The sequence below is a fragment of the Hyaena hyaena genome, unplaced genomic scaffold, assembly GCF_003009895.1.
Source record: "Hyaena hyaena isolate Hyena2069 unplaced genomic scaffold, ASM300989v1 scaffold_74, whole genome shotgun sequence".
Lineage (NCBI taxonomy): Eukaryota > Metazoa > Chordata > Mammalia > Carnivora > Hyaenidae > Hyaena > Hyaena hyaena.
Window position 1 is genome coordinate 2,689,690 of NW_024080706.1, and position 21,461 is coordinate 2,711,150.

General features: G+C 44.8%; 1 protein-coding gene across 4 annotated transcripts in view; it reads right to left on the reverse strand.

Moving 5' to 3' along the window:
* Positions 1-21,461, reverse strand: part of KIAA1549L (KIAA1549 like) — a 255,126-nt gene that overhangs the window by 30,861 nt on the left and 202,804 nt on the right. For all 4 annotated transcript variants that reach the window (XM_039233360.1, XM_039233362.1, XM_039233359.1 and 1 more), the window contains 2 exons: positions 21,201-21,418; positions 14,217-14,346 (listed from right to left, as the gene is read on the reverse strand). In XM_039233360.1, coding sequence (XP_039089291.1) covers positions 14,217-14,346; positions 21,201-21,418 — 348 coding nt within the window. The remainder of the gene's footprint in view (positions 1-14,216; positions 14,347-21,200; positions 21,419-21,461) is intronic.

Below are 21,461 nucleotides of genomic sequence, written 5' to 3' on the forward strand. Positions count from 1 at the left end.
GAGTTTTCAGACTATACGCAATAGTCCACTATTTTAGGTGGTATCCTAACATCTTCCTATAGAAACAAAGTTGAAATATGTATACCAGTGATTAACACTCTGCATAAACCATGGATTCAGCCCTGGGTTAAACCCCTAGAGGTAGAATTATGGGGTCAGAGCACAGGCACATATTGAAGATCTTGGACTCTTACAGTATATCATCATTCAACATCAAGGCCATTCATAGGTATTTAGAAGAAATTAAGGCCATTTCTTTTCCACACCTGAACACATGAGCCCCCCGGGCTTGAGTCCTGGCGCCTACTGGAGAGAGTGAGAATCTGTGATTCTTTCTGTGCCGTCCTAGGACAGCCCACACAGGGGCTAAGTATCCCTGTTACTTCAGCTTCTCTTTGAAATACTGCAGAACAAACTTGAAGGAAATGGCAGCCCTGCTGGGACCCCCAAGTACCTTCTTTCTAGAAAGTATTTCAACATAGGAACACAGCTTAGGACATAGCTCAGGACTACTGCCTGGTCCCAGAGCATATTCTATAGCTTGAAGACTTTATCAAAATCAAAGACTAATTTTCTATCAGACACCTAATGCAAGGACTAACCATGGACCAGGGGAAAATATTGGGATTTTTATCCAGAATATACATGGAATTCCTACCAATGAAGAATAAAAAGACAACTCAATTTAGAATGGGCAAAAGGCTCAAATAAACATGTCAGAAAAAGAAGATACATAACATGTCCAATAAACATATGAGAATGTGCTCGACATCGTTAGCAATTAGGAAAATTAGATCACGTCACATTCACTGGAACGGATAAAATGAAGGAGATTAATAACGACAAATGTTGGTGAGGTTCAGGAGTAAAATTAGAACTGTCACATTGCTGGCAGGTAAAATAGTACACGTACTTTGTAAACAGCCTTGTAATTTCTTAAAAGTTGGACACATACCTTGTAACTCAGAAATTCCACTCCTACATATTTATCCAAGATAAGGGAAAATGTTGTCTTGGTCCATGCAGGTTGCCAGAACAAAATACCACAGCCCAGGTAGCTTATAAACAATAGAAATGTATTTCTCTGGAAGTCTGAGAATGCCAGCTTGGCTGGGTTAGGGTCCTCCTCCAGGTTACAGACATGGAAGGTCTTGCTATACCCTCACATGGAGCAGGGGATCAGGGGGCTCTCTGGGGTCTCTTTTACAAAGGCACGAACCCCATTCATGAGGGCTCCATACTCATGACCTCGTCACTTCCCAAAGGCCCACCTCCTAATACCATCACACTGGAGATCAGGATTCGAACATACAAATTTTGGAGGCATGCAAACATTCAGACAATAGCAAATATGTTCCCAAAATATGCACGTGAACATATTTATGGCAGGGCTTTCTGGTAGCTCCAAACTGGAAACGGCCCAAATGTCAAACAACAGGATGGTGCACAAACACACAGTGGTCTATTTATACAACACAATAGTACTCAGTAATAAAAATAAATAAATAAACGACAGATACATGCCACAACATAGGTGAATTCTGAGCAAAAGAAGTCAGACACAAAAAAGTACATGCTGAATGATGGATACCATTCATATGAAGCCCCAGAACGGGTAAAATGATGAGGGTGGATATCAGAACGTGGTTGCCAATGGGGTGTATGGTGCAGACTGAGTGACATGAGGAGTGGGGTGACTTTCAGGAGGTGATAAAAATGTCTTATATTTTGAGTGGACTGGTGGTTACAAGTGTACATACATGTGTCAATGCTCATCTACTTGTACACTAAAGACCTATATATTTTATCATAAAATTTGCCTGAACTACAACAGAACAAAAAGGCTTGGCCAACATTGCTAATTCTATGGGGATGGTCAGGGAAGACCTCTCTGAAGAGGTGACATTTTTGAAGACCTGAAGGAGAAGGGGTTAGCCATGGGAAGATCATAGGGGAAGCTTGTGAAATGTCCTGAGATGGGAAAGAGCTTGTAGTATTTGAGAAAAAGAAAGGTAGACTGTTATGGGCTGAATTGTGAACCCCCCCCAATTCATATGTAGAAGTCTTGACCTCAGGACCTGGGAATGAAACTGTATTTGGAGATACGTTCTTTGCAGAGGTAATTAAGTTAAAATGAGGCCATTAGAGTGGGGTCTAATTCAGTATGTCTGGTGTTCTTGTAAAAGAGGGTATTTAGATGCAGGCATGTAAAGAGGGCAGACAGGGAAATGACAACCATCTAAAATCCAAGAAGAGAAGCCTGAAGATCCTTCCCCACACAACCCCCAGAAGGAACCAACTTTGCCAACCCCTGGTTCTTAGATGTCCAGACTCCAGAATTGGGAAAAAATACACTGCAGTTGTTTTAAGTCACCAGGTCTGTGGTACTTACTTAGGGCTGCCTGAGCTGGTCAATACATGGACCATGTGGCTGGAGCCCCAACTGTCAGGAGATGGGGCTAGAAAGGCAGGTAGGAGCCAGATCACGTAGAGTCTTGAAGACCATGGTAAGAAGGCTGGAGTGTTTTCAAAGGGCAATGGGAAACTCTCGAGGAATTTTAAGCAAGGGAGCAGTGTGACAGGAATTTATGGAAGGCAAGTTAGAAGGCTCTTGCAGTAATTCAGGGAAGGAGAAATGGCAAGGGCTTAAATTAGAGTGGTCATGTGCAAAGACGATGTAAATGAGCTCAAGAAATGTTTTGGAAGAGAGCCCACAGGACTTGCTGAGGGATGAGATGTAGGGATGAGATGAAGGAAGGAGTCGAAGCTGAGACCCTTTATCAAGAAGGAGCACCTTGCTATATGAGTTTCCTTGATGTTGTCTGAGCTGCCTAAGCATGTATCTTCCTCTGTACCCTCCCACTTGCTGTATCTTCTTCCCAAATGCTCTTCCCCCACAGGCTGGCCTGGCTAGCTCCCTCGATTCAGGTCTCTGCTCAGAAGTCACTTCCCCAGACCGCCTCGGCCAACCTATCAAGAGTGCCTCCTGTTTTCCTCCATTGTCTTGTCCAGCTTGACGTTCCTCCACTGCTTTTCTGACATTGTGCTGACAGTCTGTGTGGTCAGATGTTTATTACCTGTCCTTCTTCCTGGAATAGAAGCTCTGTGAGGGCAGGCACTTTGCCGTGTGTCCTGCTACATCCCAGAATGGCAAATAGTAGGATTTTAATACACACTTATTGAGGGAATAAATAGGAATTCATCTTAAAAGAGAGCCTGGAGGTTCTCTGCTCAAAAGCCTTTACCAGTAAAAGACATTTCCAAGTGCCTAAAATGAATTAGATGTAGAGGCCACTTTTAGGCAAACAAGTGTGAGCAATGGAATGTAGAAAAGGCCCACAGCAACTACCTGGCTAAATACAGACAGGCCTATCAGGTGACCTCAAAATATCCATAGATGCTAACTAACCAATGGGCTACTTACAACTAGGCACAGTTATCAAGAAAGGGAAAATTCCATAAGGTGCTATACCTGCTCATCTTCTCCCTTCAAAAACAGCCCCCACGGGCTGCCTCATGGCAGACAGCCTCCCCTTTGCTGCCCGCCCACCACTCCCTTGCAGTGTATTCAAGAGACTTCTGTTTTCTTTGTGGAAACAGCCTTAGGTGGATTCTTTCACCACCCACGCCATCACCTTCTACTGGATCATTGATCATGGCCACACATTTGGGGGCCCCCATCAAATTGAGATACCCCATTAGACATCCTTATCTAGAATGGAGTTGAAGAGGAGGGATGAAGGGCTCTTGAGGCTATTTATTCCAGAATTTCTTGAGTTCTGAGCCCCAAAGTAGACAGATGTCTTAGAAGGCCATATTTCCCAGGACCCACAAGTATGTACAACATCGCTTTGCCTCACCCAGGCAAGAATTTGCCCCAAGGCCGTGATTTTCAGCTCAGTGCTGATCACAGCTCCACCCAGCAAGGAGAACAGACTGAACAAATCCTGCAACTTCACAGCAAGGGCCCAGAGACCAAGTAGAGGGTTCAGCAAGATCCATTTCTGGGTTATGTGGCCATGACGACTTGACCTGACTCCATGTCCATTTTTCTCTCCACCAAATAGGGTCTTTTGGACAACACAAAATAGTACTGCTTCTCTCTATCTAATACCTCTCTGGCCAGAACAGCCCCACTGCAAGTGCTGCCTGTCACTGAGGAAGCAGAGACATATTCACAATATTGCTTCTAGAAACCAGAGTCCAGGGGGTTTCACTTCCCCTTGTGGGGAGAAGAGCTAGCAGGACAGGTCACAGGTGCAGGCAGCAGCTTCCTCCTGAGCCTGTATCTCAAAAACTTCTCTGATAATAAAGGGAGATTGGTATCCTTCAGAACAGGTAGGAGGGCTCAGATTAAGGGTTTGGTGACTTCTTTTGCACAACAAGTATGCAAATGGAATATTTTTCGAAAGGAGGGGAGGGGAGGAGAGAGAGAGAGAAAATCTTAAGTAGGCTCCAATGCTCAGTGCTGAGCCTGATGTGGGGCTTGATCCCATGGCTCTGGGATCATGACCTGAGCTGAAATCAAAAGACAGATGGGTAGCTCAGTCAGTTAAGTGTTCGACTCTTAATTTTGGCTCAGGTCATGATCCCAGTGTTTGTGGGATCAAGCCCCACATTGGGCTTTGTGCTGACAGAGTGCAGCCTTCTTGAGATTCTCTCTCCCTCTCTCTCTGTCCCTCCCCTACTTGCTCTCTCTCTCTCTCAAAATAAATAATAAAAAATAAACATTAAAAAAAAAAGAGTCAGATGCTCAACCCATTGAACCACCGAAGTGCCCCACATATGGAATTTTTAAAAGTCTCAGCAAAATTGCAAATTTCACTGAAAGTTCCAACTCTAATCACAAGGTTGGCTCTACATACAACCAGCCCCCATCCTCAAGTGCTTTCCAGATCACCTCATTAAGGTGAGTTAAGTGACAAAAGACACTTTAATTTTCTTATCACTTGGGAAACCCCAAGGGCTTTGGAGCTCTGTGACAGGAATAGTGGATGAAAACCAAATATGTATTTATCATAAATCACAATGTCACAATGTGTGATAAAATTCATAGCAGCCCAGAAATGTCTAAAGTGCTAGAATGGAAAGGAACCAAACGTAGTCTCCCCCTCTCTCTCTCTCTCTCCTGGACTGTGTTAACCATAGTTAGAACAGCCAATGTTCACTGTGTGTCTTCTATGTGCTTTACCTGCATTAATTCATTTAATTCTTACAACAGTTTTCTAAGGCAGGTGCCATTTGTATCCCAGTTTTATATATGAGGACATTTAAGGACATTTAAACTTTCTCTCATGGGAACTATTTCATTGTGCCCTTTTGAGGGGAGCCATCACCTGCTTTTCCTCATCTTCCTAGTGGAGCTGGTGCTGCAGACAGTGAGGAGACAGTAGATCAGTTCTGAAAGTCCACACGAGCCTGTAACAAGAAAGGTGCTCCCTACCGCCCACTCAGATCGGCTCTTTATCCTTACAGGTCTTGAAAAAGCCAGATAGGATCCCTCAAATCCCTCTTTCTCTATCTGCCCCTAAGACACAACTTCTCGCTGTAGCCAAGACTTCCTGAGCCCACAAGGAACAGTGGCCATTCTTTTCACTGCTCTCATCTTTCTTTTTATGGAGGGCCTACGGAAGATGAGAAGACTAGAAGGGATGGATGATGTGGTGGGTGTTGCTGGCATTGCTCCTTAAGAGGCCCCGCTACCAATGTTCCTCAAGTAGCAGATACCGTGATGGCCTCCGGACCCATCCACTCCTCTCCCCACGTCTCAGCCAAGAGGTCTGGGAAGGGCGAATTAGCCTACCCCAGCTCTTATGAGAAGGTCTGACTGGGTTAAATCCAGTGTAAACCTCCCATCCCCATTGCTACAGTAACTGATATGGAGGTGGGCACTTGACCTTTGGAGGCTCAGTGATAGTAAAACCCATAAACTTTGCTTCATGTCTGGAAAAAAGAAATTTTCTCTTTCAATGGTCAATGGAGAACGTAGATATGGGGCCAAGGCTGCTGCAGCCACTTGCTAGTAGAGCTAACCTGTGGATGAATCCCACCCATAAAGAGGACAGCATGGCATAATGTGAAGAAATACAACTGAAGCCCTAGTCAGACCAAGCCTGGATTTACCATACCAGTACATTCCCTTCATGATTTAAAGATCATTTGATTCAGGTCGAGTTTTCTGTCATTTTGGCCAAAGCATCCTGTTAACCACTATTCACACTGAACCTTAAACAGTAATATACATATGTCTACACTTTTGATAAGCCAGTCATATCAAAAGTTCATATGACTCAGAGTGATAAATCTGCCCCATATTTCCAAGTCTCAGCTTGGGAGTCACCTCTTCGGGTTGACACAATTGTTTGTTCATGTGCTCAACAAATAGAGACACCGCATTTACTATGTGCTCGTTCCTGTTCTAAGTGCTGAGGTTTCCAGGATGAATAAAACATGATTCCTGTCCTTGAGAAGTCAAATGGGGAAATAACACAAGTAAATCGACAGATGGAAGACAAGGAGTAAGGGCTTTGAAGAGGGTGAGTCCCAGGTGCTTCTGGAACACAAAGGACAGACACCTAAGTCAGACCCATAGATATGGGGTCAAGGAAAAAATCTGAGGGGAGAAAATGTTAAAGTTCTGCAAGCATTGCCTGGATTACTGGTTCTCAATCCATAGTGTGTTTGCCCCAAGGGTACAATTTTTTGGAAACATTTTTGGTTGTCACAACTGGGAGGTGCTATGGTAACTAGTGGGTAGAGGCCAGGGATGCTGTTAAACATCCTACAACGCACAAAACAGCCCTCCAGACAAAGAATTACCCAGCCCCAAAACTCAGTAGGGCTGAGACCCGAGAAACTTTGGCTGCATGAAATAGGTGGGAAGGGATGTTTCGAGCAGAGAGATAATCACAGGCAAAGACACAGAGAAGTGGGTCCATATGACAAATGTGGGAAGGGCACTTAGAGCCTAAAGCTAAGAGTGGATTAGGGAGTTGTGAGCATCAGATAGAAGGGTATCCCTAGGGCCAGCCAGAGCAGATGAGTCCTGAGCCAGAAGCTGAGGGTCTAATCTTACCCCTAGAGCTGTGGGAAGCTACTGAAGAATTTGAAATAAGGGTGTGTGCTTCCGGCACCCAGGTAGCTCAGTCCGTTTAAGCAAACTGTCTGACTTTGACTCAGGTCATGATCTCGAGGTATGTGAGTTGGAGACCCATATCGGGCTCTGTGCTGACAGCTCAAAGCCTGTAGCCTGCTTTGGATTCTGTGTCTCCATCTCTATCTGCCCCTTCCACGCTCATACTCTGTCTCTGTCTCTCTCCCAAAAAAATAAACATGAAGAAAAATTTAAAAAAATAAGGGCGTGTGTTTGAGAAGGACTCCTTGGAGGCTTCTATAGCAGTTGAGTACTGCTGCTGGGTCTGGACCTGCAGAAGCTGTGGCACAGAGAGAAACAGACCTCCTTCCATCCAAATTCACTGCCACAGTCCTATTGCATGTGTTTCCACCTGTCTGCTCCACTAGCGTATAAAACACCTTGGGCAAACCCTCGAGTTAATCCATCTTTCTCTTCTCCCAACACAGGTAGTATGGTGGAATCAACTGTGGGGCTTACATGCTAATGCCAGCAGAGAAGTAGAAATCAGAGAGAGTTAAAAAGTTAAAAAAGGACCTTTGAAAGGCCATTTAATTAGCCATGTGGTATAGCACACATGGCCTGTATATACAATCATATAGAGTTATGTGTGAAAAGAAATATATAATCTCTAATGTACAAACAGAATAGATGCAAACGCTAATTTGGGGGCAATATTTAAGTTTTTCTCTTTGTCTTTCAGGGCCTACGTTGTTGAGTTCACATATGTTCAATGCACATAATGTGCCATGGTGCCACAGCACTTGGTCAATGTTTGCTAGAAGAAATGAACAGGAGAGCAGTTCCCAAGGAATTCTCATTAGTCCGCTGGTCTCCAGCTCCTGGAAGGATCTGGGAGTACAGCTGAGCTAAGGAGCACACAGCGCTGGGAGGACCTGGCATGGAGAGGTTGCTGTGCTGCTCAGGACAGCAGAACATTTCCTCCAGCTGCCGGGCCAGCCCTCAGCTGTCAAATGGGAACTGCCTTTGCTCTCCCGGGGCACTGGTGGGAATCAGCAAGGCCAATTCTCTCACTAGGAATTATCTTTGGCTAAAGAGAGCTACCTCACCCAAGGACAGCCAATGACTGGTCAATGCCAGAGTACAAAAGCCCATCTGCACTTGGAACAACTCTGCGGGGCCATGTGAGGTTAGCCAAGGCCTTGTAGTATCTGTACCACAGCCCAACTTTTAACTCTGCCTAATCCTGCTTCCTTCCCTTCCTCTACGGGTGTCCATACCTAGAGCACAATGGGGGACCCCAGGCTGTAGGAAGAGGCTGTGAGGTCTCAGAGTCCAGGAGCAGCGGGATGGGCAGGCGGGCACCACGAGTAGCAGCAGTAGTGTTCAGAGCTCAGGGAATCAGAGACAATGAGCAGGCAGATGGCACCTGTGTGCTTACAACAGAGAGGAAGTTGTCTGTCTCCTGCCCAGCGGGAAATTGCCTGCATGGTAGGGAAGTCCTGGGCCTGTAGGGGAGGTCTGGTTCCAAGTGAGGTCACAAGACCATCCTGAAACCTGGCCCAGTCCCTTCCAAACCTGCCAATGAGAATCCACTTCCTGCTCCCCACTTGCCAAGTGGCCTCCATATTTGTGGGTTAGCAAGTATCTGGGCAGCCACCAGCCCTGTGAGATCTGGACTACAGCAAAATGCCCCTTCACCACCAAACACTTTCACTAATTTGCCTTGGGCTCAATCAGGGAGACCAATTTTCTTTTTCTTTTTCCTTTTTTTTAAATTTTAGAGAGAGCGAGAGAGAGCAAATGTGGGCAGGGAAGAGGGGCAGAGGGAGAGAGAGAAAGAGAGAAGAGAATCTTAAGCAGGCTCCACACTCAGCACGGAGCCCAATGCAGAGCTCGATCCCACAATCCTGGAATGGTGACCTGAGCCAAAATCAAGAGTCGGATGCCCAACCAACTGAGCTACCCAAGCACTCTGTGGGGGACTGGTTTCTTATTATCCTTAGGATTAAAAGCCCCTGATAAAATATAATATGGCATAAATTAACTTGAGGCCGCATACCAAGTCAGGCTTATTAATAGCTTAGGCTAGATGGCAGAGGTTGGAGACAGAGATTAAAGGCTGAGTTGGGAGGACACAGGTAAGACAGTCCCAGGTTGGATGTGAAGAGGGTGATGGCACTGGGAATGGGGTCGACACCAGAGCAGCCAGTTCAGAGGGCAACAAGCAGGCCACCTCTGGGATGAAGGACGAAATTCTGAAATCCACCCCTCTGCCTCCCGATGAATCCAAGAGTCGGCCATCCCCTAAACTGGGAAAGTCAAGCCGCAGTAGGGCATCCTGTAGTCTCCTTGGGTTTCTGACTATCATCCTGAAACCATAAGATGCTGGTGATGTGGTGGGGAGTGAGGAGGAGAGACTTCCATTAATAATATAGAATTGACAAGTTCCCTAGAAGGCTTCAGACTTGCCATGAGCTGTTGTAGGCAGTCGGAGCTTTCCAGAGCATATTTCATTCCTCTGCAGGCAGAGCCCATCAAAACAGCCACGCTGATTCTTTGGCCTCCTTTCTTTCTAGTAACCACCCTTCACCTGACACAAAGGGAGCTTGTTGCCTTGTGAGCCAAGATGCCAGGAAATCAAAGCCTTATTACGCACAGCCCGGCATACCCATGCCTTCAGCCAGTGGCTGGGGACCAAATTCTGCGAGATGCTTTGATCTTCCCCTTGGCCATATGTGTTCCCACTAGCTCTCCCCACTGCTTCCCAAATATTGCTCTGCCTGGTAATTCTCCTCTCATCTCTCTCTCACGCGTGGGGATGGCAGGCCGGCACTGCAACTTCCTTGCCGCGGGTGCTCCTCCAATGCCCAGGCTGACAGGCCCACATGTGCTTGGGGCCCTCTCCGTGGCGGTGGCTGCGCTGCACACCACAGTTCAGTCAGTGAGGTGCACTGGTGTGCGGGCTGGGTCCAGGAAGGAGCCAGAGCCCGTCTTCCTGCTCCCTGGCAGCTCCAGGGCAGCCCCCTTCCCCACCATCCTGCTGGGGGCAGACGCAGCCGGTCCTGGTCAGGGCCAGCCCTCTGCGCGTCTGTTCTCAGTCTCTCCCAGGGAACGCTGCCGGCCCTCCACTGATTCTGTAAGCGGCTAACTCCTCACAGTAATTTTTGGTCTGTTCCAACGGCTTGATGTTTTCTGTTTCCCGCAGCGGAATCTTGCCTGATACAGTATCTCCTTCTGTAGATTTACATCCACTTCTCAATTGCAAAACCATCTGGTTGTCATTAACATTTTCAAACCTTTCTCTGAAGAGCACCCCTGGAATGACTGTTAGCCATGGCCCCTACAGCAGAGCCTTCAACATCATCTCTTCTGAGAGGCATCAATGGACCAATCATCTAGCCACATTATCGGGTTTACCATGAAGGCTCTCGGAGGCCTTGTCCTCAGAGACCTTGTCCAGGGTGTGGAGCTTGGACAAAGTGCTGGAGAGAAGCCTAAGGGGAAGGAGCCCATAAAGGTCTCTGGTTCTGAGAGACCTTTCTATACACTTTTTTAAAAAACGTTTATTTATTTTTGAGAGACAAAGAGAGAGACAGAGCACAAGTGGGGGAGAGGCAGAGAGAATGAGACACAGAATCCAAAGCAGGCTCCAGACTCTGAGCTGTCAGCACAGAGCCCGATGCGGGACTCAACCTCATGAACTGGGAGGTCATGACCTGAGGTGAAGTTGGACACTTAGCCAACTGAGCCACCCAGGCACCCCACTTGGGTCTTTATTCTGCCTGATAATTCATATTTGGGGCATTTTCTTTTCCCTCCTCACTACCTCGTTATTTTCTACATGACTTTCATTCAGAAAATAACACTTAGAAAAATACTTTGAAACAGATGACTTTTTGCTCTTACATATTAGGCTATTTTTCTACCTGCTTTATGCACTGGGAGGAATTCATATCAATGCCAAAGTGAGTTTAAAGATATAGTCCTGCCTTTTAGCAGTGTTCAGTTTGGACATCTTTATAAAATTATGCATTTCATCTAATGGGGGTTAAAAAATTACTCCTAGAAAATTACTACCCAAGTGAGCCACAGAGACATCCAGGAGTGTGTTGCATCCCTTAGCTGTTAGGGGGACCAAGAGTCTAAGAACTGTTGCTACAAAACACAGAGATTCCCCAAGCCCTTGAAGCGGAGTCTCTCTTGTGCAGGCCCGGACCCATCCTGCTCTATGGAAACATTCTGAAACAATCCAGGCTGCCATCAGCCCAGGGGCTCAGATTTGCCTGTGATGCGAATGTGTTTTTGTTTGCTTATTTATTTACTTGTTTACTAACTTATTTTTACACCCAGGATTTCTTGTTGGGATTCCAACGTAGTCAGCTTTGGAGAAATTAAATCAATCTCCCACTGCTTCTGCTTCTGTGATGTCAAGGAGCCAGTCGCCCTGGTGTTCCCTAATCTGGCAGCAATGACTGGAAATCTTGGTCTGGCTTCAAGATCCCCAGTCCCAGTAGGAAGAAGGACATGCTTCCAACCAAATAACCTGTACACTGTGGGGCTAATAGGTTCTTTTGTCAGGAATGCCCTGGCTATTTTGGAAAATCAGGTTGAGAAAAGCTACAGCTCTCTTCTTTTTCTATTTTATCTGCTGATCTATTGTTTGCTTGTGTGGGTTATCCATGCAGGGATACTTTTTTTTTTAATTAAAAAATTTTTTTAAGTTTATTTATTTTTGAGAGACAGACAGGCCATGAGCAGAGGAGGGGCAGAGGGAGAGGGAGACACAGACTCCAAAGCAGGCTCCAGGCTCGGAGCTGTCAGCACTGAGCCAGAAGTGGGGCTCAAACTCACGAACTGCGAGATTGTGACCTGAGCCGAAGTCGGCTGCTTAACTGACTGAGCCACCCAGGTGCCTCATCCGTGCAGGGATTCTTATGAAACGAGACATCCAGCCTCTCTGTGATATCAGAAATACAGGATATATGTTACATGATGTGAAGACAGATAGATAGTGCGGTGGGTTTATGTGGAAGCCCTACTGCACTGTGGTTAAGAGAACGAGCTCTGGAGTTGGGGAGACAAATGATGTAACTGTTGCATGCCGTGGTTTCCTTATCTGTACAGTGGGTGTAGGGAGGGGGCCTACCTCACTGGCGACGTGCAAATTTAATTAGATAATTTACATAAAAAGACCAGAATAGAGGCTGGTCCATCGTGTGCAGTCAATAAATGAGAGGTGCTTTTCATGTGATCAGTGCAGAAGGTCCAGGAGGAGAAATAGGAAGCAACTGCATTCTTACAGACGACAATCTAAATTCTTAAAATTGGTCCCCAGGTGATCGTTTTGTCTTAAGGAAACTTATCTTTGCTTATGTTTTTGAGATGACATGCAATTCTCAAGACGTGTATATTTAAGAAAAACCTATGAGAATGAAGAGGGCTTTCCTTAAAGCAATCTATAATTGGAATATTTATACAGGAGGGTGAGGCGTGAGCAACCTCCCTTCAAAAATCATCTTCCTCCTTCTGTTGTCATAAGTAATGTACTAACATGGCATTCTAAAAGTATGAAGTCAGTACTGCAAGTCATGGCAGAGCAGTTTAAAAAACAGAAAAACCCAACAACTGCACTGTCCTCTTTTAAGACTAACAGGGAAATCTCTGCCCTATTTCCTCAAACTGTAAAAACGTCTGTGCCTAGGCTCTCACAAGCTGTCTATTTCCAATCTTGAAATACATTTAAGAATCCTATCATACCTCAGGAATGCCTAAGCCAAAGAACTCCCCGAAACTATACGCATGTAGGAAAGATATTCACTGTTGGTAGGGAGAGATTAGCTGGAAAACTCAAATACCTGGTTTTTAACCACAGGCTGATTTTCAAATCGTTGGCCATGTTTGGAATGAAAAAAATTTTTATGAGGAGAAAAATCAATGTTAAATAATTTCACCTGGAGGAAAAGAAAAGATTTGCCCAAAGCATCTGAAATTTTATAAAATAAATATAAAAATATAAAATATATTTTATAAAACTATTAATTTGTTTTACATGAAAAAGGAAAACAGAAATAAAAGATAATTACCACTAACACAAATGTCAAGTTTGAATGTAATATAAGGTAACCAGAAATTCAAATGAGGCAGAACATCTGTTTTTAACAGGATCATTAAAATCCCACTTTAAGATTTTGTGGTAAACAATGACCAATCCTGGGGGGTGGGGGGGAGGAGACTCTTTCAGTATTTGAATCAGCATGGTATATTTAAGAAATAAAGTGTAATTTTCAAATGACAACCTCACAGATGATAAAAAAACTGATCCAGACATTTTTGAATCATAACTCTTGATACAACCCCCCCCCACCTTATTTGTAATTAGAGAACTGTTTTAGGAGAATGGGAAAGAAATCTTTTTCATAAAACCTAAGAGTAGATTTAAGGCCACCTGAAATCCTGGGGTAGGGTGAAGCATTCTTGAATGTCTCTACCAGAATTGCGTTCATGTGAGTTCATGGATACAACTACGTTTAACAGGATGTGAGTGACTGGATGTGAGGTACCACATTATAACTCCTTATCTGGGAAGTTTGATGGGGTTAGAACAATTTTTCCAGTTTGGAGACATCACCAAACATAAGCATGGGCTTCATCACATGAAATCACCAAATCGCTCTGTTGGGCATCTCATGGTTTCCATGGCATATTGAGGAGTTATGAAATCAGGAACAAATCCAACTTCTCAAACCTGCTATGCATTAAAAGGAGCCTGTGTTCAAATGAACTGTAACCCACAGCCATGGTTCCTACTGAGTTTTAAGGACAGTGGGAAAAAAATTAAGGACATTTAGAATTGCTGTTGACTTAAGATCAATATTGTACTATTCATAAAATGATTGGATTTAGAAATCAAAATCCTTTTAGCAATAATTTGTTACTCTGACACATTCCACATAGTCTTACTTGCAAAAGAGGTAAGAAGGAATAATAAAATAGAAGCCATTTTAGTGCACTTTTAAATTCCACAAATATACTGTGAAGTGAAACATTCTGGGGTGTTCTATCTCCACTACTCTTATGGGAAAGGAAAGTCTATATTCACCTTGGCCCAGCAGACACTTACATCGTATCCGCTGTTACGGATTCCACGCCGGGGTCGCTCCCGAGTCACCAGAAGGTCCATCTCCGTTTCCCCAGGACTCGGGCTATTCAGAGACTGCCGGCTTCGGTAGACAGAGTTCTTCATCTGTTGCCTGAAGAAAATCCAACAACTGTTATGATGCAGCAAATGCCCTGACAGATGGAATTCTCCACTGATCCAAACTACAGGCAACCAATGAAGGGTTTGGATTTGCCTTGCAGATCTCAGGATTCATGCTATTTGTTCTCTGACCATCAGAGGCCATAGGAAGAGTGGAATAAAAGATTGTTTCTGTTTTTGTTTCTGTTTTCCCAGATGCTATAGCCATTTGGCTGAATTGTAAATACTCTTCTAATGGAAACTAGGTAACTATAATCAATTGCAACACTACAACCTCATCTAAAATTCTGCTGATGGCAAGGCCGGGGACTCTCCCTTGACCCTCTAGGACAGCAAATGCTTGAGAACAACTTTGCTTTTGTTGACTGTTGACTCAGCAGCCTGCTGTTCTTTTTAATCTTCCTGACTTCACAGGCAGGGCTCTCTGATGTGTTAATAAACCCTGTGGCTAATGGGCCACTTAATACTGTGAATATGGACAGATTTTCTTTTCTACCTTCCCAACAGTGGATTCCTTTCTGGGCTGAGGAGCCATAAACCAAGAGGCAGTTTGGAGCTCATCCATCCACCCACTCATCCATCCATCCATCCATCCATCCATCCATCCATCCATCCATCCAATATTTACCGAATGCCTACCATGTACACTGTGGATGATGAAAATGATCCACAGTGAGCAAGACAGACATGGCCCTGCTCTCCTGGAGCTTACATTCTAATGAGGGAAACACACAATTCACATTATTTCAAAGGGTGATAGATGCTACTAAGAAAAATAAAGTGCAGGTGCCTGGGTGGCTCAATTGTTTAAGTGTCCAACTCTTGGTTTCAGCTCAAGTCATGATCTTGTGGTTTGTGAGTCCAAGCTCTGCACTGGGCTCTGCACCAATAGTGCGTAGCCTGCTTGAGATTCTTGCTCTCTCTCTCACTTTCTGCCCTTCCCCCATTCATGTTCTCTCTCTCTCTCTCAAAATAAATAAATACATTTAAAAAGAAAAAGATGAGGAGACAAAGGATGGCTAAAATAGGGGCAACTTCAGATAGGATATAGAGGGGGACAGTTCATCTGAGACATAAAAAGAGCTAACCTCGTGCCAATCCTGCACAGAACACTCCAGACTCAGGGAGTAGCATGCTGAGAAGCTCCACTCAGCTCCCTCAGGAAACGCATACATTGACACCAATGTCTGCTTACACTTGCCATTCGAGGCATCTTTTCTAAAATGTTTTATTAATTTTTGAGAGAGAGACAGAGACAGAGACAGAGACAGAGCGAGCAGGGGAGGGGCAGGGAGAGAGGGAGACACAGAGTCCGAAGCAGGCTCCAGGCTCTGAGCTGTCAGCACAGAGCCCGACACAGGGCTTGAACTGACAAACCATGAGATCACGACCTGAGCCCAAGTAGGATGCTTAACCTACTGAGCCACCCAGGTGCCCCTCAAGGCATCTTTTTGAGGAGAAGAAACAAGAATGCAGTGAGGGTTGTGGCTGTGCTTTCTTCCAGAAGAGGCAATTCTTACAAGAGGGGAGTGAGGCCCAATGGGTGGGTAGTTTCACATGACATTGCAGAGTGACAAAGGTGGCTACTGTGCCCTTATCCAACAATCAATTCTTCCCTGTGAATAACTAGCATTTCAGAGCATCTATCTTCAGGGAATTCTCAACCACCTATTTTATGTCTCCATTCCAAGATTCTATCCACTCATGGGTCGAAGGTGAAGAGGTCACATTATTCATTCCCAGTGACTATGCAGGGAGCCAGAAACCTAGCAGGTATACATATATGTCCTACTCTTCATGATCACACACCCACTTAGTGACAGCACAAGAGTCACATGCTGTTAGTCTAGAATAGACCTTAGAGCTCACAAGGTAAAACACTATCCTTGCAATTAGCCTAGGGGATAAAATAGACATTAGTAGACCTACTCCCTCACTGAGGAGCTTACATGCATGTGTTTAGAGAGCCTCTGTGACCTCTGCTTGCCTGATATCCTGATAACCTTTTTGTGAGAGCACTATGATATTCTTTGGAGGCTACACTTTCTGTTGTGGTTAGCCTCTGATTCAGGCTGGACCATCAAGCATCACATCCCCATGGCCATAACGATCAGTTAGAGGGTAGGCACATGAGTTGGTCCAATGAGACTGAATCTCAGGGCTTTCACTAGAGCACCCAGGAAAGAGGCATTCTCATGGCACTGAAGTTTCTAAGAAGACAGGATATAAGCCAAAAATTGCTGGCAGCCAGTTTGCCACTATGAGATAAGAGCCTGAAGAGGAACCAGCTAAACGTGATGAGAAAGCAAGCCCAATAGCGGGGATGTTGTATGGCCCCTTGGACCTGGTCATGCCTGAAGCCTTGACCTTTCACATTCACTGATGAATTCTCTTTGTATTTAACCAGTTGATGCTGGGTTGCCATCATTTGCAACCAAAAGAATCCTGACTAATATAGGAACTTAAATCTAATATTATAAACAGTGCCCAATTGTTATCTGCAATTAGAAGCTTCTTTTAGGAATGGAGCATGACCTTGTGATACAGCGTGATTCCCACTTTAAGGCATACCCCAAAGAATTCTCATCCTTGACCTAATTACAAATCACTTTTTCAAAAAGCAGACTTTACAACTGTCCTGAGATTGCCAATTAGCCCATTTAGAAAAGATTTACTAATAAGGATGTGGGGGGGAGTAAATACTAGGATTAGCAATTGACATTTAAGTAGGCTATTTTGGAAGTATTAGAAACACAATAGGGAGACTGTGAGCCCTTTCAAGAACCCTGGACACGGGTGAGCACTTAGACACTGGGGTGCACTCCAGTCTGCTTTTCCATCAAAGACAGTGTTCCATTATGATCCCCAGCTTAAACGCTGCTATTTAACATGGATCTCAATTAAGCAGACCATGAATGTGTGCCTAGTGTGTAAGCAACTACTCAGAAATAAATTAGGCTCTTGGTAGAGGAATTACCTATGGAATGGAGTTCCATTAGGTACATTCATTTCTTGTTTATGTTTTGCTATATTGTTTAAAAGGCAATACATTTTGAAACTTGCAAACTTGAAAAGTTTTAAACTCTAAAAATACTGCTGCGTGGATAGTGATATATTTCATTTACACTTTTAGGTTTTTTTTAAAAATCCCACAATAAAGTTTAAGAAAGTAGTTCCCAAACTGTGTTCTGTGGAAACCTAGGGTTCCATAAGGAAGGAATGGAAGCCAGTGAGGCAGAGGAAGGGGCCCTGCTTCCATCAGAGCAACTCTGTTTTTGTAAGTTTATTGCCTTACGTTGGGATCCCCCCGGAAGCAGGCTCTACGAGGATGTGAGTACAAACGGTTTACTTGGGAAGAGTTTCCAGGAGGCACAAGTTGGGAAGTGGGAAAATGAGAGAGAGAATTCTCCACAAGGAGGCCGATAAAGGGTATGATATACAGCAGACTAGTATTTTGGGTAACTGGGGCTCAAGCTTCCTGGAGAAGTATGGGGCATAGTTGCATTAAAATGTAGGCTTTGGGGTGGCTCAGTCGGTTAAGCATCCGACTTCAGCTCAGGTCATGATCTCATGGTTCGTGGGTTTCAGACCTGTGTCGGGCTCTTTGCTGACAGACAGCCCAGAGCCTGGAGCCTGCTTTGGATTCTGTATCTCCCTCTCTCTCTCTGACCCTCCCCTGCTCACGCTGTCTCTCTCTCTCTCTCAGAAATAAATAAAACATTTTTAAAAAATAAAAAATAAAATGTAGGCTTTATTTTATTTAGATATGACAAGACCAACAGATCAGGAGGTGACTCCCATTGAAAAGATAGCTTGTTATACTTACAATTCCAAGGGAATGGGGTGTATCACAGGGCTTTAGATTGGATTTCTGAAATAATTTCAGCAGCCCCTAGGACATAGGGGCTGTTCCTGGTTGTGAGGTACCCTGCCCTCAGGTGGTCAGGGCAGGGGGATTAAAGCCCCAAGTGTGACAGCCCGAGGTGAAGAAGGTGGTTGGGGCATGGGCTTTGGCCTCTTTGGTTTACATATAAAAGGTGCACCCTTTGTAGCCCAGCCCTTGACTATCTCTAGGAATTGGCTAGATAGCCCTGGGAGGGGAAGTTTCTCCAGAGCTGGCAAGTCCCAAAAGTCAAATAGACAAATCCAGAAGCTATAAAATGCAGTTTTTACAACAGGTGGCTTACACCTCAGAGTTCTTCTGCTGGGGTGTTTACCCATCAGCTGCTGTCTGTCACTGACTGAAACTGCTCCAGAGTACATCGGCTACGCGGCATTTCCGGTGGGGGCTGCTGAGAAAAAGCCCTCAAGTCAGAGGCATAGATGCTCACAGGAAGTAGGATGCTGCTGGATGTAGGATGTACAGTAGCAGTGGGAGCCACGGGGATCTGTGAGGGGGGCTCTGCTAGCATCTGCCTCAGTTACATTATGTTCTTTGTGCCTCCGGGTAAGAGTTTATAATGTAAAAATGGGGGTGTTCTTCTGACTTTAAAGAAAAAGCTGTGAAGCCTCTTTTAAAAGATGTGGGGATGAGTCAACATTTGGGATCTAAATGTTGTCTTTGATTTGATTTAATTTAGGTCTCAGGATAAAATCCTGGTTACCCCCGGACTGGAGAACGATTCCCTCATGCGTGCCTTGCAGTAGTGACGTCACTGAGGGTAGAACGTCTGCTGAACTGAGAGCGCCAATGGACACGTAACTCCAACCTGTGACAACAGACACCACACGCGAGGCAGCAGCCTCCCCAGTCAATGACAGAGCGTGACAAGAACACCACCTCAGAGGGGCGCCTGGTGGCTCTGTTGCTTATGCATCCAACTCTTGATTTCACTCAGGTCATGATCTCAAGGTTCATGAGATCAAGCCCCTGTGTGGGGCTGCTTGGGATTCTCTCTCTCTCCCTCTCTCTCTGCTCCTCCCTCACTCGCGCTTTCAAAATAAATAAACTTAAAAAAAAAAAAAGAATAACACCTTGGAGTTTATTACCAAGTCACTGCCACTCTCTTTTTCTCTGTTAATCCTTTCCATTCCCATCCCTTGCTCTCATCTCCTCTCCATTCCTACCCCCACCTCACCCAATTTAGGGTCTTCCATATTTTTCCCTTCATAATGTCAAAAAAACTTTTTTAAACATTATTTTGAGAGTCGTTCAATCACTTCTTCAACAGAAGAAGGAGAATGGACTACACACTCACACTCACAGCATCAGCAGGCCATCGAAGGACCTTGAGAATCTGGCCTGAGGTTTTGGTGCGCAGTGGAGACGCAGGTCTATGGAAAAGAAGTTGTGTCCACTCTGCTTATAAAAAGCTTCAACTGAAATACTTTATGTATTTCCCAAATAACTTCAAAGCTAAGTTCCTTGTATTTGCACATGATTTGATTCTTTTCCCAAGTGGTAGCAGAAAACCTGGGAAAAGCAACTCTCTGCCCAGATCTGTAGAAGGCCCCTAACAAGTCCCCAGGTGCAGCATACAAGCTAAAGAAGCCACCAGCCTTCTTATAAAATCCACACCCATCTTTCCTCCTTTCTACAGTTATCAACATGGTGACACATGTATTGTGAGCCCTGTCAAAGTGTGCTTTTTACATCAACAGCTGATCAGACCCACCATATCTAATTAGAAGCATGGTACATGATGCACTGGTTTAGAATTCCTTCTTTTCTTTACTAGAAATAAATTATATCAATTTCACTAATAAAATTGAGCCCCACCTCCCAACTTGACCTTGTGATCCCATCTGAGCCTGTCACATAGTCATATTTGGTTTTAACAAATACATGCTCAGGCCTGGAGCTGTCGTGTCTCACTCAGTTTGTGGAGGGTGGATCTGCCAAGGCTGTGTATGGCATGGATCAGAGAGCTGGCACGCCTAAACCCTGGGGCTGGTGCTAAGAAGAATGTATATTTGAAAGGGATAGTCTCAAACCATGAAAATGCTTCCAAGGAGGTGCTTTAGGGTGGGGAGGAAAAGAAGAAAGATGGTTGTGTTTAGCTTTGCTAAACCAGTAGGTGAGGTCACTCACTCTGCTTAGTGAGCGACAAAGCTTGGGATGGTGCCAATCCAAACTGATGGACCTCACCAGGTCCCCCTGAGGCCAGGTCCCCTTTTTAGGCTGTTACATGATCTCACATTGCAAACACCCACTGCTCTTATGAGTAACAAACTTCTGGGGGTAGTTCTCTTTTACTTCCATCAGACCTTGAGTTCCATAAGAGCAATGACTGGGCTGTCTTGTCTACCATAAAATGTTGAATGGGTGGAATGAATGAATGAATGAGAAAAAGCCTACATAACCATGAGAGTATTCAACAGCCTGCATGGTGCCCAATACAGAGTAGGTAGTGATAAATGTCAAGTACATGAACAAATCTATGAATTAAAGAGATGAACTCAGCACAGAGCTCTGAGTAGATGTGTGGTAAGTACTTACTGATGCTGTGTGAGAAGGTAGGGCATGAAATTTGCTTTTCTTATGCAAGAGCCAATAATTAATTGAAAAATACAATGTCCCTTGATCTGGAAGCTGCATAACCAGGTGGGTGATGATTATACCTTTATCCATCTCTGAAACAGCTACTGGTTTGGAAATATTATTAAGCTAAAGGACAATTATGGTTGTTTCCCCAAGTATTTTTTTTAATGGCTTCAATTTTATTCTTTTCTAAACTCACTATGGAGCACTGGCTTGCACAGACCAGCATGGTCCAGATCAGCAGCCAGCAACGATCACAGTCCTAAGGACAGATCGAGAGACCAAGGCTGTATTACCCAAGGCACCCTCTACCCTCATCCCAGTAATGGTACAGGGACCATCAGAAAAGCCCTTAGACACTGCACCTGTTTTTAGACTCAGCAAATGGGGCACACAGTTCTGGGTCTGGATCCAAAACGTGCTCGATTTCCTTTGGGGTTTTCTCGTACATCTTTTTTCTTTCTGTCTGAGCCTTGTTTGTCTCCACCGGTGGAAAGTCGTAATATCCCTTCCTCTTGGCTTTGAGGCGTAGCTTGTTCCGATAGTGCTCAATGTCTGACTTCTGCTTCAGGGCTTTGTTCACCTGAGGAGAGAGAGAGTGTCTCAGGCCCAGGGCTGACCAGGCA